We start from the raw sequence: 18,413 nt of genomic DNA on the forward strand, positions 1-18,413 counted from the left end.
TCACTGTTAAAACTAAACTTAGAGCAATATAAGACCATTTTGCCCTTGTATAGATTATTTTAAGTACTTTTTTAGAACTATCAAATGTTACCCCCATATCATAGTACAAGAAAGAAAAATCTTTCTTTTTTGTAAGACAAAATTGGTGATAAAATTTTATGCTCTAAACTTTGAAAAAGAAAGGTATTTTAGTGATTCATATACATATTTATATATTTGTTAAGTTAACAACCACCTGTCTGGAAAATTTTATTAATATGGCATCAAAAACTAACTGTAATGACAATTTTGAAAAAGTTATAGATCAGAAGAAGACTATGAGAGTAGTTGAGTAATTGCGGCGCAATTAAACAGTAAATCTTCTGAAATGTAATCAGGCATGGAACTTTCAAGTTAAATGCATATCTTACAAATTTGCTGTTTATTTTGGACCTTTACTTCATATCTGATGAGATTTTTGCTTCTGAATTGTCTTTAATGGTGCACCTTTCCTGCAATGATCTTATCCTACTGAACTTCTATCAGACCTGATCATATTTCCTCTCAGATAAAGAGCATGAGAAGAGTGAAAGATGATTCATTTCATTTGCTCCAGTTGTACCTCTTCTCCCTTCACAAACATGCCCTAGTTTTTAATCAGAACTAACTATATTTCCTAAAGCTGCTTTTAGTTAGTTCTGCAAATCTTCGAATACTAGTTATAGAAACCGATTCAGGCAAATTTGCAGAACAAGTAAATATCTGTAATAGCTTCTATGTCAGCTTAGTTTGCTCTTCATCTGGCAAAAAGAGAGATATTTGATGTCAAGCAATGCATACTTTCAGCAGCTGGTAATTGTTACTGCCATTGTTCACTTATTAATGCAGTATACCTATTAAAAGTTCAAAACAATTTGCATGCAGTAGCTTGATGGTAGCATAAAAACTTTTGTACAGAAGTTATAGAAATAAATCCAACACAATAAGAAAAATTATAATACTTAAAAGTTGATGGTAATGGACATTAAAAGTCATTCATAGCAAATGCTACAAGCATTGGACAACTTAAAACCAAAAATTGTTGCATGCTGAATAGATAATTTAGAGAAAAAGATATTCACATTCCATATGATCAACTTGCTGCCCATGCTGCAGGATCCTACTTGGGTGTCAATAGCTGATAATATGATCAGGCTCATCTTCGCCATGTTGCTGCATTGGTGACACATCAAGGACTGTAGTCATAAGTGTATCCAGTCAAATATGTGAACATCACCATTAATGTATTTGAGAAAAGATCATGAAGGCTAGCTGAATTTGCAATGTACTCTGCGAGTCTATTTCCTCAACCCAGAAAACTGCTTCTTTGTCAGAAAAACCCTTTCGACCATAGAAACCACAAAGTTTAAGAAATTATGAGACAAAATCATAATCTTATTGTACTGCACTAAGTATGAAGTTAATAACGGGAAAAGAGTTAAGAATGCGCTTCTTCATTATCACCTGACCACAACATAGTAGTAGGTTTGCTAGGCGGAACTTGCAGCATCATGTCATATTGTTGCGAAATTCCTCCCTCCTCTTCAACTTCCATCGATGCACATTCGTCTTCTTCTTCTATCTCCATTTGCTCTTCTACCACTGTCTCAGTGAAAAATTTATTTGTAGTAGTTGTAAATTTTGCAACAATTAAGTGTCAGAAAAGGTCTCAAACATTTGAAGGAGCATTGACCGTGACAAATCCTCACTGCATCTTTTCAACAAAGATTACTTGGGTAAGAACATACCCTTAAATGCTATATCTTCGTTCAAAATACGATCATGCAATGTTCCCGCTATTATTACGCGGAGTGCTTGCATGCTACAAGAATTTTGCTCTTCCTTTTGGTGTTCAAGCAGCAAAGCACCAGAAGAATCTTCTTGTTTTTCTTTCATTAACGGTAACAAATCTGCATCCTTTCAAGAGAAACAAATGGCAAACCATATATTAGAAATATCCTAGGGGCACATAAAATTTGGCATACTGACAGAAGAACACATACTTTTTGTCCTTTTGCTTTAATGATCATCGCAAAAGAATGGCAGCATTCAGAATTTAAGAGGTATTGAATCCTATATAGGTTCTTTGTTCAGTTTTTCTATAGTTATGTTTTTGAACGCTGCATATGGTCTAGAAATTAAACTGTCACCTTTATTGGCTTCTTTTACAAAATCTGAAAAAGAACAGCAACAGGAAAGAGTTGTTCAGCAACAATAAGACCTACCCATGATCTTGAAGACTTGGATAAATTAGATAAGATAGACAAGAGAGCAAAAAGAGTTCACAAACTTGGTTAAAGAATTACTTAATTTACAAAAATTCCATTGACCTAGAGTTGTGAAGGTGTTTTAAAATAAGAAGATGCTCAAATTTACATTGCTGTGTCAACCAACAAGAGAATTTCCAAAGAAAATAGTTCAAAAGGAAGAAAAAAAAAAAGGTATGTCAAAGAGAAAATGAGTACCAGTCCTTTGATCTTTTTTTGCTGAGAAAAGAGAGAGAAATCAAAGACTTCTCCATGAACTCCTTCCAAATCCTTCCTCTTCATGTTGACTGCTACAAGTTTAGCCATCTCCAAGAAATCCAAGATGGATTATCCCTCTGACCTCCAAGCTCTTGTCGAGAAAAAAAAACCCACTTCTTTTGCCCTTTATCAAAGTTCCCAGTTATCCCTGAGGAAATGTCAGCGGTCGCGAAGAGCAAGAAAACGGATACAGAGCAACTCTGTGAGGATTTTTTTTTTTTTTTTTTCATTTCACACACTATATTATGTGCTTATTACATTTTTTACCACTTGGATTTTTTTTTAAAATCCACTGATAAATATAAGGGTATCAATCGCAATAAACACGTAATATATAGTGTAAAATGAAAATTGATTATTATTATTATTATTATTACACATGTAATTAGTACGAGAACCACATGCATATGCATGTGAAGAACCCACCAAGAGAGCAGAGTTGACATTTCCTATTATGTTTACGATCAATTAAGTTGCAATTGGGGTTGACTTCTAGAGTTTTTAACAAAATTCTTACTTGTTTGACTTAAACTCAATAATGATTCAAGTAGGTAACCAGGGCTTACCAATAATTCGTATTATTATTTTTTTCTAACTGTCAATGATGTATCTGAAGTGAGGAAACACGATGATTAATATAGATGGAGGAAAGGAATCATACATTCAAATATTAAAAAGAAGTGATTTTTAATTGTCAATTTATGTAACACTCTTAAAAGCATCTTTCCAGTGCAAAGTCCTCAGGATGAGACATGGAATTTTGGCTGAGCAGCCACTACAAGCAAGAAAAGAAGAAGAAATTGCTCTCCTTTCTCCATTCTCACAAGTAGGTAGGCTAGTAGCATGTAGCTTGATTTTATTCACGATAGATCTACAAAGGAAATAAAAAACATCGACGTATATGTTTTTTGCCATTTTATAATTTATGCTTGTTTGTACTGGTGTTAAATTTCAATGCAAACTAGTTCCATTTTCTTTTCCTTTTTTATTTCTCAGCTTAATGTTCTCTAATATGCTTAGAAGCATGCATAGACTAAGGTGATGCTTAAGATTCCTTCTTCCTGCCATCCATTCTGAGGTAAAGAAATGTTCCTTTATACAACCAGGTTCCTGAATAAAGCATGCAAAATTATTCTTCCAATCTCTACCATTGCATCTAAGAGCTTTCATCCTCTCAAAGTTCTCCTGCCATGTGCTGCTGTGGACCAACAAGAAAGATTAATCTAAGATAAGAGCTTTGACAGAGTGAAACTTGTTAAAGAAGCCACAGGGGGAAAAACAGCTTCTAGATCTATGGCTTGCAGATCTACACCAAATCATCCTCACATTTGGAATAATCTTCCTTTTGAAAGAGTGAATTCGCATTCTTCAGAAAATAAAATTATTATTTCCAGTTTTACGCAATAGAAGCAATATTTTAGCAGTGAACTTCCACATATTGCATGAAATCTATACTTTTGCTATTGACAAGAATGAATTCCTACTGAAAGATTCTTATATCAAAATGAGAATATATGATCTAGGAATTCTTGATCTTTTCGTCGTATCGGCATCTGATCTGCATTGCTATTGTGGGCATGTCTAAACTTAAGATGGTGACCCTCTGCAATCTCCAGCAGCTTGCAGTGCTAGACTTTTCGAAGTTAGTTGGTGGAGAGGCACTTGTTTCTCTTCTTGACCTACAAGGATAAGCTGCAATGTTAAATGAAATATCATTGAATAAACACGGTAAGAATAATATTGAAGGAACTGACAAGCATTACTGGCTAGGTAATGGCCTAGGATATCAAAAAACTTGTATTCCAATCTTTAAAGCAGACACAGCCATCAAAGACATGGAAAAATGATTAGGCAAGGAATTTTATCATTGATCCTTACATATTTTGCCTATCTTATCCTAGAACCTAGTTAACGAGTTGTTCAGAAAAAGACTCAAGTATTCCCCATTTAGTCTTCATATTATCTCCTCATGCAAAATCTGATCTCTCATTATCGAGATTAGCAAGCGTGAAAATTTTGACTATAAGGTCAGTATCATAGTAAAGAAACTAGTTTCCATCACTTTCTCGGTTTCTCCTCATTTGCAGTCAACCCTTTTATTTTTTTTCTGCATAACAGATCCACTTACTCCAGTAATTACTTTTATGTTATATTTATGGAACATAGGAACAGTTTGATGGTCTCCCATTTTCACCTACAATCCTGGAATACTCTACCATCAGGATGTTAATTAATTTTCCCTGTCAAATCCAGATTACGCATCTAGAACCAATATAAAAAGTCTAAAACATGCACCTATATACTACATATATATAGATACATACTTGCACCACCTCTATTTGATATATGCCCTATGATAACATATATCGAGATGTGCATCTATGCAAATTACACAGTAACAAAGGACTTTTTCAAGGGGTACAAATGCTTGAGATCATGCTTATCCATAAACACACACATAAAAACACCCTAGATGGAACAATCAGAGCATAAATACACACTAAATAGAATAATCCAGAGAACAAACCGTTTTTTTGCAGAATCTTAGGTCTAATGTGGTGCCAACAAACTTTTTAGTATAAAACAATATCTTCACAAAATCTAGCATGTTCTACGAGCGTAAAGCTAGGCCAAGTAATAAACCACAAAAAGAAACAAACAAGAACCATCTGAAAAAATGTTAAGGTTCCTGGAAGCAAGCATGCAGATGAGACCCTCCTGCCACTTGACTTTCTTTTTTTTTGTTGGTGCGCTACTCATCCTTAGAACCACAAAAACAAATTTCACTGTGAATAATGACATGTCCAACTAGTCCAAATAGTTGAGATTAGATGCTTGATTGTTACAGTTACACGATACAGGATGATGAGAACCTATTGACCATTGTAAACCATAATCTATACGTAGAGTACTTCGTCTCCTCACACAATACCTATGCCCTTTAAAGATGGCAGAGATTGTCCAAGAGATCATACAGACAAAAAGAAAAAGAAAAAAGGAAAACAGAAAGAGAAGCATAGGGTAAATTTCCTTTTCTTGCAGCTATCTTATCTGATCGCCTTTTTCATCCTCATGTATGTTACTGAGAGGAAAAGGCTCCGTGAAGATCCATAAATTTGTGTATTAAATAGTCACAAAAATAGGCAGACAAGTCTCTTCAGACCAAAGCTAGACTAGTATAAACTTCACATACACGGACATTAGTGTCAACAGGAAAGAAACAAGCTTCTGATATTATCATATAACTAAGCTATCCCTAACTTCCTTCGGGAATTAACTGAAAAATAATCTCCCATGCTTGCGTGTGAACCTACATAGTTGACCTAGCAAATGAGAATAGACGAGGGACAAACGGCAAGGCTGCAATCTATTCTATATAACAAGCCTTAGATACATATCCAAAATCATGAGCAGATTATAATCCATCAACATTACCAAGTATTTGGAATTTCCTTAATTCGGATAAGATTTTTAAAACAACAGTAAAGATTCACTTTTTGAATTCATCAGCATTTCTAGCATCAACATTTTAAGTTGAGAAGCATGATAGAACATTGTGTATATGTCAGCATGGAGAGATGTAGAGATACATCATATACCTTTACATAGAAAAGTATACTATGAATATATAGAAGTGCAATATCTTAAACAAACACTCACAGGTGCATGAGAACATAATAATCCTATCAAATCCATTCAGGAGATAAGAGACAATCAATGAGTAAGAACGATGATCAAAGCTCTACAAGTAGTTGCATTCCACTATTCCACTTGCGAGTCACAATATTGATGCACGTTTGGTATAAAGCTAGACTGTGATGTGATGTTTCTGCGAATCGTATCAAATCCTAGAACTTTGGAACGTAAAGATCAAAGAAGAGTGTGCAGAATTCACAGTTGGGTGATGCTTGAACCAACTAACAGAATAAGCATCAGAAAGTGCACTAGTCAAATATTGACTAACCAATTATAGAAAATTCAGAATAAAAAGACTGCATATGTAACGAAGGACGCAACATAATAACGCATATTTAGCTCAGAAAAGATGGCCTTGCACGGCATGTACCTCTCAGACATTCTTCTGCATGTAGATTTTTGCAGATTATTACAACATAAGGACCACCACAGTGGTAGCATTATAGTTGCACTTGAGAGTATTAATTCTCTTGTTGAGAATTTAACATTATTCCTCCTATTAACAGAACATGAGAGATCTGAATGTCACTCTAAATGATCATGACCCATCACTAATGAGTTATACTTCTTTGTTCCCACACCCTTATCTTATTCCATCCTTTATTTTGAGCTTGCAACAATTCCAAATTCGGCACATCTTTAGATATGTATACCACTTAAAACAAACATTTTTGCACACACACATATATATATATATATATGCATTCAATAGCATACAGGCAACTTCCAACTAATAACTCTTCATAAGCATTTCTCCTCATCTTGAGCAAACATCCCCAAGAGAAGATGCATCCTCTTACTATTTTTGTTGAAAAAAGTCATCTGCTTCATGCCTACATATCAATGAAGCTGTCCTCTCTTGCCAAATCAGCTTGGGTTCATATGAAGCGTTCCTACTGGTTCCTCTTCCAAAGTAATCCCTTCTCACTTCAGCTGATCTACTTCATCTTAATCTCCTTTGTTGGTTTTCTCGCTCTGAAGATGTTAAAACCAAAAAATAAAACGAGTAGTCCTAAGGACTTAGACTTATTATTTACCTCTGTTTCTGCATTAACTGTTTCAAGTATGGCCACTGTTGAAATGGAGGTCTTCTCAACTACTCAGCTTTGGGTTTTGATTGTTTTGATGCTGATTGGAAGTGAGGTATTTACTTCAATGCTTGGTCTTCAATTCATGAAGGCCAAAATCACAAGGGAGAGGTCATTGGACAAAATAGTTAAATCAAATTCTGATATTGAGAGCTCTAACTCCACAAACTTTGATGGTCAAAATTCTAACATGCACAGTAGTTCAGCTGTCATTTGGCCTGAAAGTCATCTGATAGATAGTGAGAATCTTAAGCATGAAGCTATCAGATATTTGGGTTATGTCGTGCTCAGCTATATTGTAGTAATCAATTCAAGCAGCTTCATATTTCTCTCTATGTATCTTAGCCTAGTATCAGAGGCAGGAGAATTTTTAAGGAGCAAGGGCATTCAAATCTCCACGTTCTCCATCTTCACAGCAATCTCTTCATTTGGAAACTGTGGCTTCACTCCAGTAAATGAGAATATGATGATCTTTAAGAAGAACTCTGCTCTTCTACTATTAATTATTCCTCAGATTCTAGCAGGGGGCACTTTATTTCCCTCATGCTTGAGATTCACAGTGTGGCTCTTGAAGAAGATAACTAAAAAAGAAGGATACAACTATATTCTTCAATATCCAAGTGCCATCAGATATAAACATTTGCTTCCTCATAGACAATCTGTTTACTTGAGTCTCACAGTTTTGGGATTCATTGTGGGGCAAACACTATTGTTTTGCTGTTTGGAGTGGAATTCAGAAGTTCTGCAAGGAATGAACCCCTACCAGAAAATAGTAGGCATACTATTTCAGTCAGTTAATTCAAGACATGCTGGTGAATCAGTGGTCGATATATCCTCCCTTTCTTCAGCCATCTTGGTGTTATACACGGTCATGATGTTAGTTCTCTCTCTAACTCTCCTTTCAAAAAGATCTTTGCTTATCAGAAAACTAACAAAGAACCTAACTGAAATAAAATCCTGATACTCTAATGTTGCTTAAATAAACAAAAAGAAGGCCTTACACACAATTTCCAGCAATAAAGCACTCATTAAATCAGTCCCTCATACAATGGCGTTTCTTTGCCATGCATATATGTCTTGAGCTTCTGTAATGGCTCATAACTTGGTCAGTAGAGCAATATTATCTCTGAACCTTGCATAAGTAGGCACACAAGACCCTAGAACTTTTACAGGAAGACCAAGATTAGCCTTTTCTCTTTCCTTAATAAGCATGTTTATTGTAGCTCTGTTATTTTTCTCTTTATTGCTTGGAAAGATAGCAATAGTCTCTGACTAGTTATATGGAACTTTTGAGCAGTGTGAGATTAATTTTAGCAACACGTCCTCAGGAAGAGAAACATTCAGACATCAAACTAGATTTTCCTTATAATATTCTCAAAAGAATAGCACAAGGTCTAACTTATTCTCAAAAGAATAATACAAGCTTTCCAATGAGGCCTCTGAATAACTTCTAGATTACGTCTATGAGGAAACTATTATGGAAGTCATAAAAATATATCATCGGATTCTAACTTCCATGTCAGTACATGGACGTTTATGAAACCCTCTGCTGGTCTATGTCAGCAAGATATAGGGGCAGTACATAAATGTTAAACAGTTGTATCACCTCTATAATGTATTGGCCAGTGGCAATTTTCAGTGCAGATGCATAGAACCACCAGTTGACATGCACAAAGAATGTTATATTTGCATACACATAAACATATGGAATTACAATTTGCATAACATACATTGCATGCACAATTATTGTAATATTTCTCCAATCAAATTGTTTGCAGGTATCTTCCTCCATATACTTCATTTTTACCCATTAATGATGATGAGAAGCCTTTGCTAGAAGAAAGAAGAGATGGTAAAAGGAAGAAACCATTTGAGAATTTGATACTCTCCCAGATCTCCTATTTGGCAGTCTTCATTGTTCTAATTTGCATTACAGAAAGACAAGCAATGTTCATCGACCCATTGAACTTCACCATCTTTAACATAGTTTTTGAAGTGATCAGGCAAGTCTCCCTACCACCCTTTACTAGAATCCTCAGATGTTTCTGAAAATTGTATTCTGACATTTCCGAGAACCATCACATTTAAGTATGTAGCATCTGGATGATAGCCAGTATTTGGCACTTCTCACCATTTTTCTTGGTCATCTATAATGTTGCAGTGCATATGGAAATGTGGGATTCTCACTTGGCTACAGCTGCAAGAGGTTACTAAACCATAATAAATTTTGCAAAGATGCTTCCTATGGGTTTGCTGGAAAATGGAGTGCTGAAGGAAAGCTGATCCTCATATTTGTTATGATCTTCGGAAGGCTTAAAAAGTTCAACATGGGAGGAGGAAAAGCTTGGAAGCTTTGCTAGTACATGATGTGAAAAATCCTAAATAGCTATTTTATTTCCATTAGTTGAAAGCATCGGAAAATTTTGGTAACCAATAGTCTGAACAAAGAAAGTAAGACATATAAGTGTGACTGAGCTTTTAAAATGAGAATGGATTTAGATATCTTTCACGTATATAATGTGCTTACAAGCCTGTAAGTGTGGATCGATAATATTCTATCAAAATACGAGGGAAATGTAGCATTCGCCAACAAGTCTAATGACCAAAGTTATGATTCAATATCATTTTGCCCCCTCGATTATGAAAACATACAATTTTCCCCCATGAACTATTTTAAATGTTATAACGCCCACCATTACAAAGGAGTGCCGAGTGTTACACAATAAGGGAAAATTTATAGAATTTTATAGTTGAGGGAGGCAGAATGATATTCAGTTTCACGAGAGCAAAGTGTAATTAAGCCTAGCTGGTATTAAAACAATGGGAAATTGATAAAAAAAAACGTCCTGCATTTTGCTTTTATTATCGTTTACACCCTACTTTATTGTTATTTATTATTCAAACCGTACATTTTAGGTTTAATCCTCAAATTGAGTTAACTTTAACCAACAGTTGACAAAATAAAGAATATTCTGTTAATTTTGAAAAAATAAATATTTAAATTACGTCTCATTTACTCTTCTTCCCTTTATCTTAGCCATCTCCTCATCCTCTCTCCTCCCCCAATTGTATTGTTGCACTACTACACTACCATGCTATCAAGGTCACCGTGAAGCCCCCTTCTTTCGTCTTCTCCTCCTCCTCTTTTTCTCTCTCTCATTTTCGACCAACAATGGAGGGGGAAACTATCGGCAAAGTGAGAACAGTTAGCAAGCTCACTCCAATTATTTACACATACGGTTAAGTTAACTAATGTATATAGTTAATTTCAGTTAAGAAAGAATTAATGTTGAGTTATTTTTTATGATTAAATCCAAAATATAGGAGTTGAACGAATAATTATCTGTAAGGTAAAGTGTGAACCATAATAAAAGCAAAAGTGTATTTTTTTTTTTCAATTTCCCTAAAATGAAAAATAAATTTAGATATATACTATTAAGATGTTAAAATTAACCCTAATAACCAATCTTCTAAAACTTGATCTACAACTCATAGCCTTATACAATACAACCATGATTTATTTTTTAATTGCTATGTATTTAAATCCGAAAGCTATAGGATGAATAATATGGCGTAGATCACCGAAAAAAACTACAGAGTTCTTGTGATCTCAAAGTTCGAAGAAAATTTCAAAATATTTAACCAGCAATAATCGATAAAATATGCTAAAATTTGGAAAGTAAACTGGAAAAATAAGTGGCATTTTTAGAGAGAGGAAAGGGTTTGAGAATTACTTACAAAGTCTTAGTTAAGATTTGTTGGGTTGGACTCGAACCCATCCATGCGCCTTGGATCCGATCAGGTCGGTTTCGGGTCCGGGTTTTGGAATCATATATAGATGCTGACGTACCTCAAATCTGAAACAGAGATTCCGAATCTTAAATGATTTTAGAGATCCGAACTCGATAATTTAGAGTTAATTGGGCCAGCTTGGGGGGGGCCTCGTCGGCAATACTCTAGAAGGTTCCGGAGCAGCAGATCCACCACAGGAACTTTCTTACAACCAAGGGTACTTGGCACTTTGGCAGCCAACGAAAAGGTTTGCAAGTATATTGACTGCATCAAATTCCCGTAACTGAGAATGTAGACGATCAGCTTCCTACAAAACTCAATTTGATTAGCATAGAAACTATTTTAGCTGTAACAAGAGTCGTCCTCTCCTCTTTGAGCTTTAGATGTATCCCCTTTGTATAGATGTAAATAATAATTTAGCTAGTCTAATTGCAGGGCATTTAAAAAGTTATAAAATTCTTAAGTTTTAATAGCAGTAAGATTAAGCTTTTTTTACACGCCTCATATATAAATTGTGTGCACTCAACTTAAAAAATATATATATGTAACTGTGTCGAAAATGGATGCATTTAGTTTTCGAAAGCCATTTTTTTTCTTTTTATTATCACTAACTGCCCCTCCTTTACCAGAGAAAACAAGATTTGGAAAAAAGGATTCTAACAGACTCTCATATCACCAACAAAATCAAAGGTTCATGCTTGGCGGCAAGGGTTGCAACGACAAGGTAATAATCCTAATCCCATTATCCATTTTGTGTATGTTATGTGTGACTTTGTTAACAAATGTAATAATTAATATCACACGAGTATTATAGTTATTTGATGACTATATCAACTGACATTTAGCAAAATGATGCAAATAAAATTTTAGGAAAGTGGTTTGATACCGCATATAATCATATTGCTATCCGATCCGATTCAAATAAAAATTCCTATCCGATTTAGAATTTAAAAAAAAACGAATATGGATTCAGATATGGGTCGGATATAATTCTCGGATTTAGATAGGGATATCCACTTACCTGCATATTTTTTTAAAATAATTTTTAGTTTGCTTATTTAAATAATAAATATTGATATTATTACTAGTGATGTGTTATATGTTATTTGTAGAGATTAATTTATCTAATTTTATATGTATTTGATATACAATTTTTTTTGTGAAATTCTTAATATTTTTGTGTTAATTATGTTTAAATAAAATCATAATTCTTTTAAAATTTTATCAATATCCGATTCAATCCTCTATCTAAAAATTATCCATATCCATTTAACTAGGATATGATTTTAAATTATTATTCGTCAACTATTTATATCCGGACTAAAAATATGAATTAAGATGTGAATTGAACACTATCTAATCTGTTTTCACCTATAGTAACATTTCGAGTCCTTATAACGTACTTGGAAATGTTGTAAGTGATAAGATCCTGTACGACAAGTAACTACTTATCTAACACACTCGTTAATATGAAGCACACTTTACACTAGATCATCCTTAATTGTCTACTCATAGTCAACATTATAAAGGAGATTTATACGTAACACGTAGCATTACTCTTTTTAAAAAGATAATAGAAGAGTCCAAACACCCGACAACGACGTCTACCTAAAGCCCATTTACGTCATTTCAGCCCCCCCGCAGATCAGCTGTCTCCAACTCAACAATTTGGGTGTAAACCCAGCCAGTGAGAAGGCAACACGTTTCCAGGGCGAAGGGTTTGGAGCACAAGACCGCGCAGCTGATCTTGGGATATGCGGACGTGGGCGAGATGCCGAATGCCGCCAAAAGCCTGAGTCACCTTTCCGATGTGGAGTTCATATGACTCCACCTCCCTTTTCCCTATGGCCGGTGCGAATCCAAATCAACCTCCATTAACCCCCCCACCCCCACTTTACCAAAATACCCTTTCTACCCCTCACCGCATGACTACGGGTGGATAAAAAAGTGGCCTCACTATTAAAATGTTCAATAAATATAGAAATTAATAATAATAATAGAAAATATAAATAGGTAGAGAATAGGTAGTTTTAGGAAAATGGAAAATTTTATTTACTGTTTTATTTTTTAATTCAGATAATGTAAAGTGATGACTTTGAGAAGGTTTGTCGTTTGCGATCCCCCAGTGGTAATCTAAGTAATTAAGATCAAATTGGGGGGTAGTTGCACTTACCTGTCCTTCTCGCAGCCGACTTTTGCTTCTTTTTGCCTTTTGTTTTTGTTTTTCTCCCTCTTTTCCCTTCGCCGACCTTGTCTTTGGATCCGAAGAGACAAAGGAATCCTCCCCCTCCCCCTCCCCAATTCGCCATCGAGAAGAAGGTGGCTACGACGACGACGACGACGTCATCGGAGGCGGCGAAGGGGAATACGAGGAGCCGGACTGGAAGGGGGGATGAAGAAGTGCGCGTCGGAGCTGAATATGGAGGCGTTCCTGCGGTTGCCGGAGGAGAGGAAGGACGTGGGGAAGCGGTGGCCGGCGACGTCGACGGCGACGGCGGATCTGGAGCACCTCTTCCTTCCGGAGGCGGAGCAGAAGCCGGGATCCGTCGTGGACGGCGGTGGATTGATGCCGTTCGCCGACCTAGGGTTTGGGATCGGGAATCGGGTGAGCTCGACTAGTCTCTGTGATTATTATAGCTCTCTGGCCGTTTCCGCTGGTGGATGATTTCGTAGTCGCTAGATAATAGTGACTTTTACGAAATTACCCCTATGGTAGAGTTGCTTAACGTTTTAATTCGAAATAAATTGGCAATTTCGTACTTCTTTTTTGTGATCTTAGGTACGAATTTTAAGTTTCTATAGTTTCATAAATCGTCAATATGACCGCAAATTGGTTTATAGATTTATTTGGTTTACATCTTTTATATTTGTAGCTAGATTTTTTTTTTATTATATAAAATCCCAGTAGAGTGTTTTCTATAATTTAATAAAAATATAAGTGTTAAAGTTAAAACAAAATACTGAGAAAGAGTGTAAATCGAAATAAACACATATATGAGGTGTGAAATGAAAACAACCCCTCGAACTATAAAAATATTTTTTATTCCATATTTTTACAAATTTCTCTTAGTTAAGAAATTTTTTTGTGCTTTTTATTAAATTCTTGAGACTGCTATGTAAATAACATATATTTTTAAAAAGTATACATGTAAATAAGAAATTTTTTCAGGGTATAAGTGTAAAAAAAACTCTATTTTTTAATATGAAAAACGTAAATGTTACCAAGTGTGATCCTGAGACAATGCAACGTACATCAAATTAGTCACCACGGTGGTGTGGATTTGAATGACATTACTATAGAAAAGGAAACCAAAGCCAATACCTCAGAAATATTTTACTCGGAAAATAAAGCTCAATCTGTTGTTATTGTTGTTGTTGTGAGATCTCGCACTTAGCATGAGTTTTTAATAAATGGATTTTGGGCATGGTAGCAGGATCCCATGAATGGAGGAGGCATCGGCAGCCACGTCTACTCTCAGAACCTTAACGGCCGAAATTCCAGCGTTTCTCTTACCATGGAATCCCAATCCTCCATTTGCGGTAACATTATACTATTCTCAAAACCTTTTACCTCCACTCAGCTTAATGATTCTGTATAGCTAGGCTGTGTCAATTTAATCACCGTTTTTTTCTCGGAATATTTATTAAACAAGGATTTACTTCCTTTTTTTTTGTTTTGAAAATAAGAAACTCACTATGCCCACAACTATTTATTGTATGTTTAGAAACTTTCAAGTTTAAAGATAGTCTATCTCCAATTTTTCTCTACTTTATAAAATAGCATACGAGTTTTTGACCGTTATAAGTATACTCATCAAATATTATATAAGTGAGTTCCAAACTTATTTAGGGGACTAAATTACTTCTAGTGTATGTAGAATAGTCACTGTTTTTAGTGTGGACACCCTTCAAACAAAACTAACCATTAATATTAACTCAAATTTATTTGTAAAAATACAGAAATATCATTGTTCTTATTACATACATGGTATCTATGTCTTTTCGTCTATTAAAGTACTAAGCTTTTTACCTTAGGGTTTTGTTTTTACAATCTTTCAAAATCTCTTATATATATATATATATATATATATATCTCAAAACATATAGTTTTCTTTTGTGTGCATGTATACTCTTTTAATCCTTCGTTTTTTTACATGGACATTCCTTAGAGTTAACTAATTGTTAAAATTTGAATAATTTAGATATAAAAAGAGAATATCTTTATTCTAGTTTTCATATATATTAGTTAAAAGTAATTATTGAGACTTAACCTTGTATTTAATAAAAAACCAACCAATATGGTATTTGTGCAATATGTTTTGAAATGTATACATACAAATATTAACTTTAGAGAGGTATATGCGCAAAAACCATGAGTTTTGAAAGATAGGTACACTAAATTACTAGCTAGCATGTTAATACTGAAACACATGACTAGCTATTCTTACCTGAAATTCCAGGCACCGACGTCCTTGAGAGCTATCACTTTATATTGTATATAGAGTTTGCTAATTAGCTTTCTTTCTCAAAAATCTCTGCCAGCTGCAAGTCCAACATCATCTCATAAACTTAATAATGGGAAGGAGAACCAACCTCTTGGAGGGACTAGTGGTTCTGAGCAGTCAGATGAGGAGTCAATTGAAATAGAGGACGAGCAGGGCACAAATGTACAAGACACAAAGCGCATGAGAAGGTGCAACAAAAAAATTTCATTCGTTTACTTTGACAGATCATCAGTAGTTATATGTCTTGAACATTTGATCAGTTCTTTATGTATCCTTCCATGCATCAGGTAAGTTGGAGGACAATATGATCAGTCGCTTTCCAAGCCAAAAAGAAAATTCAGTTGCCTTGAGTGATTGTTTTAACTGTTCATAATTTTTAAACGAATCTTATTGTTTATTTTCAAGGATGGTATCCAACCGGGAGTCCGCTAGACGATCGAGGAAGAGAAAGCAAGCCCATTTAGCTGATCTTGAGTTGCAGGTATCATTTTCGCAGGATCTAATTAATAAAAATTTCTCAGCTTCGCAGGTCCAGTTTTATGTGTAACTTGAAGAATCTCCATGCTGAATTAGTATTCTGTATTCACCCATGTAAACTAAATAAAATGGAATAAGAAATTTAAAAGTGATCTGTTGTAAATTGTAATGCTAGTGAATCTCTGCATACCAATTTTGACAGTGAAACCAATTGAACATCATAATAATATTAGTAAGGCATGCTGTATTAGAATATTTTTGATAGAATATTCCTTATTTATTTCTGTAAGAAATACAATCTTTTTATAATTCAATTGTGTGGATTCGTGTAAGCTTCCAAGAAGTTGCTATCCGACCTTTTAAGGGACCAAAATCTCTTCAGAATTACTGCATATGAAGTCAAGTAAGTACTATTGATATGATGAAATGAACTGCATTAGGGACACATGGCTTCTTTATTCAAGCTTTTCTGTTACCTCCTTTGATAGAAAACTATATCACATTATATTCTATGTATGGTTTACTCAGATCAGTAGCCTTACTTATCCTTAACAAATGGAAGCATAAGAACTGGATGTTATTTACATCTGTTGTTTGATTCATCAGGTTGACCAACTTAGAGGGGAAAATGCCTCTCTCTTTAAGCAACTGACAGATGCCAATCAGCAATTCACTGGTGCAGTCACAGATAATCGAATTCTCAAATCGGATGTCGAAGCCTTGAGAGTTAAGGTACCCAAATTTCTCCTACAGACATACAATTATCCCCTGCTTTTTAGATTACAAATGAAAAAGATTTGTATCAAATTCATAAATTTGTAAAGGAGACAATGCATACCTTTCGAATATTTTATAGGTAAAGATGGCAGAAGATATGGTCACGAGAGGAGCCGTAACATGTAGCCTAGATCATCTCCTCCAAAGCCATATCGGATCTCCGCAGATTCTAAACACACGGCAGCCATGTCGAGTATCATCAGAAGTCCTTCCAGCCATGGATTTCCAAGTAGATGATCTATGTCACATTGGCATGTCGGCAGCTGGACCAATACAGAACATGGGTATGGAGAACAAGAATGATGAGATCAGATCAAGAATGAATCAGAGCTCACCAATGCAAAGCATTGCAAGCTTAGAGAGCCTAGAAAATAGAATTTCAAGTGAAGTGACAAGCTGTGTGGGTGACATTTGGGCATGGGATTCGAACACAAATGCAATAGCCAAGATGCTTTAAGTTCCAATTCTAGTCCAGGACTGGTACTGTCAAACTGTTATGACCACATTAGATGATGTTGGTTTTCTTTATCTATCTTCCTTTCAGTTATCCAAGGGACTTTATGTTGACATCCATAAAAGTTCAAATTTTGAGATCTCATAGATAAATGCACTAGAATCATAGTCAAAGATCAATCAGAGAAGAGCCATAGGCAGCCAATTTTCCAGTCAAGTGAGAATATATAAATAGATATATAGTAGTATGGATGTCATTAGAAATCATCTTTGGACCTCTATCAAAATTTCTTCTTACTTAAGCTCAGCAACAGGAAAAAAACCAACGCCCTATTGCAAGTAATTTACTCTCCTCTATTCTGCAAATAATTTATTACAGTCCAACGTAATAAACATGTGAATAGTGATTTGTATATTAAAAAAAATTGAGTCCCCACCACTATCGTTTCATTATATATAACTTGACCCTTATAATTTGGATACAATATTAAAAAAATAACCTAGCTAGGCAATCTATGTATTTGTCATTTTGGCCTTTGGAAAACATCCAGGGTAGATTCTTTTCTGTGATTTAAGTAAAAATTCAGGTGTCAAACTGACGATAGTGAAAATAGGTGTATAAAATATACATCAAGCAAGGTTTGAAATGAAAAAAAAAGGGGAAAATAATCCCTTCCTTTTTGCATGGATACCTTAACACAAAGAAAGTTTCAATCTGAACAATATTTCCATGCAAAATAACAAGTATCATAGTAATTTTACATACAACGCAACGGTTTTTTAATTATTTTTTCCCATGAGAAGTTTGAATAATAATCCCTTTGCTTTCTCTCCTAGCATCTCTATGCATTCTATCTCTCACCCATCTCAACTCAGGGCATTAGAAACCTTGCCAGATAGCACCATCATCACTGGACGACTTCATCTCAACCTCATGGTCTTTTCTAGCGGAGTTTTTAACGTTTATAAGTAGAGGTGAGAGGTGAGAGATGAGAGAGATGCTAAAAGGCGAGGAAAAGTTGATGAGGGGAAAGGAGGAACAGAGCTATTTCTTGGTTTAGTTAAGAGGGAAGAGAAAAGTG

The 18,413-nt window shown here is 35.0% G+C and overlaps 3 protein-coding genes and 1 long non-coding RNA gene across 6 annotated transcripts; 2 read left to right on the plus strand and 2 right to left on the minus strand.

The window, feature by feature from the left end:
- Nucleotides 1-962: 962 nt before the first annotated feature.
- On the minus strand, nt 963-2,768 carry LOC140794037 (uncharacterized). Of its 2 annotated transcripts, XM_073145847.1 has the most exons (4): nt 2,484-2,766; nt 1,767-1,935; nt 1,483-1,620; nt 963-1,359 (listed from the first exon to the last, which is right to left on the minus strand). In XM_073145847.1, the coding sequence occupies exons 1-4, from the start codon at nt 2,589-2,591 to the stop codon at nt 1,349-1,351; spliced, it is 426 nt and encodes a 141-aa protein (XP_073001948.1). In that variant the 5' UTR covers nt 2,592-2,766; the 3' UTR covers nt 963-1,348. The 2 variants fall into 2 exon arrangements, with proteins under 2 accessions (XP_073001948.1, XP_073001947.1); XM_073145846.1 differs by having other exon boundaries at nt 963-1,620; nt 2,484-2,768.
- Nucleotides 2,769-3,886: 1,118 nt separating this feature from the next.
- On the minus strand, nt 3,887-13,433 carry LOC140793424 (uncharacterized). Its single transcript, XR_012109964.1, has 3 exons — nt 13,293-13,433; nt 11,066-11,426; nt 3,887-4,222 (listed from the first exon to the last, which is right to left on the minus strand). It is a non-coding gene; the product is annotated as an uncharacterized lncRNA (long non-coding RNA).
- Nucleotides 6,862-9,891, plus strand: LOC140793422 (cation transporter HKT1;3-like). Of its 2 annotated transcripts, XM_073144900.1 has the most exons (4): nt 6,862-8,203; nt 9,106-9,179; nt 9,264-9,330; nt 9,489-9,891. In XM_073144900.1, the coding sequence occupies exons 1-4, from the start codon at nt 7,026-7,028 to the stop codon at nt 9,685-9,687; spliced, it is 1,518 nt and encodes a 505-aa protein (XP_073001001.1). In that variant the 5' UTR covers nt 6,862-7,025; the 3' UTR covers nt 9,688-9,891. The 2 variants fall into 2 exon arrangements, with proteins under 2 accessions (XP_073001001.1, XP_073001000.1); XM_073144899.1 differs by having other exon boundaries at nt 9,106-9,330.
- A 78-nt stretch (nt 13,434-13,511) lies between the features above and the next one.
- On the plus strand, nt 13,512-17,425 carry LOC140793423 (bZIP transcription factor RISBZ4-like). Its single transcript, XM_073144901.1, has 6 exons — nt 13,512-13,724; nt 14,554-14,659; nt 15,662-15,812; nt 16,030-16,105; nt 16,708-16,833; nt 16,958-17,425. Exons 1-6 carry the CDS (start codon nt 13,512-13,514, stop codon nt 17,333-17,335), a joined length of 1,050 nt encoding a protein of 349 aa, XP_073001002.1. The 3' UTR covers nt 17,336-17,425.
- The last annotated feature ends 988 nt before the right edge of the window (nt 17,426-18,413 follow it).

Source organism: Typha latifolia, chromosome 8 (genome assembly GCF_019914945.1).
Source record: "Typha latifolia isolate L0001 chromosome 8, TyphaL0001v2, whole genome shotgun sequence".
Lineage (NCBI taxonomy): Eukaryota > Viridiplantae > Streptophyta > Magnoliopsida > Poales > Typhaceae > Typha > Typha latifolia.

Bases quoted from the DNA above. Each gene is read 5' to 3' on its own strand.
- LOC140794037 (XM_073145846.1), bottom strand. From the start codon at position 2,591: ATGGCTAAACTTGTAGCAGTCAACATGAAGAGGAAGGATTTGGAAGGA. The intron at 1,936-2,483 runs GTACTCATTTTC...TTCTCTTGAAAG, and splicing joins AAAAAAAGATCAAAGGACTG to GATGCAGATTTGTTACCGTT. The intron at 1,621-1,766 runs GTATGTTCTTAC...TCACTGAGACAG, and splicing joins CGAAGATATAGCATTTAAGG to TGGTAGAAGAGCAAATGGAG.
- LOC140793422 (XM_073144899.1), top strand. From the start codon at position 7,026: ATGCATCCTCTTACTATTTTTGTTGAAAAAAGTCATCTGCTTCATGCC. The intron at 8,204-9,105 runs GTTAGTTCTCTC...AATTGTTTGCAG, and splicing joins GTGTTATACACGGTCATGAT to GTATCTTCCTCCATATACTT. The intron at 9,331-9,488 runs GCAAGTCTCCCT...ATAATGTTGCAG, and splicing joins ATAGTTTTTGAAGTGATCAG to TGCATATGGAAATGTGGGAT.
- LOC140793423 (XM_073144901.1), top strand. From the start codon at position 13,512: ATGAAGAAGTGCGCGTCGGAGCTGAATATGGAGGCGTTCCTGCGGTTG. The intron at 16,106-16,707 runs GTATCATTTTCG...TTGATTCATCAG, and splicing joins TAGCTGATCTTGAGTTGCAG to GTTGACCAACTTAGAGGGGA. The intron at 16,834-16,957 runs GTACCCAAATTT...AATATTTTATAG, and splicing joins TCGAAGCCTTGAGAGTTAAG to GTAAAGATGGCAGAAGATAT.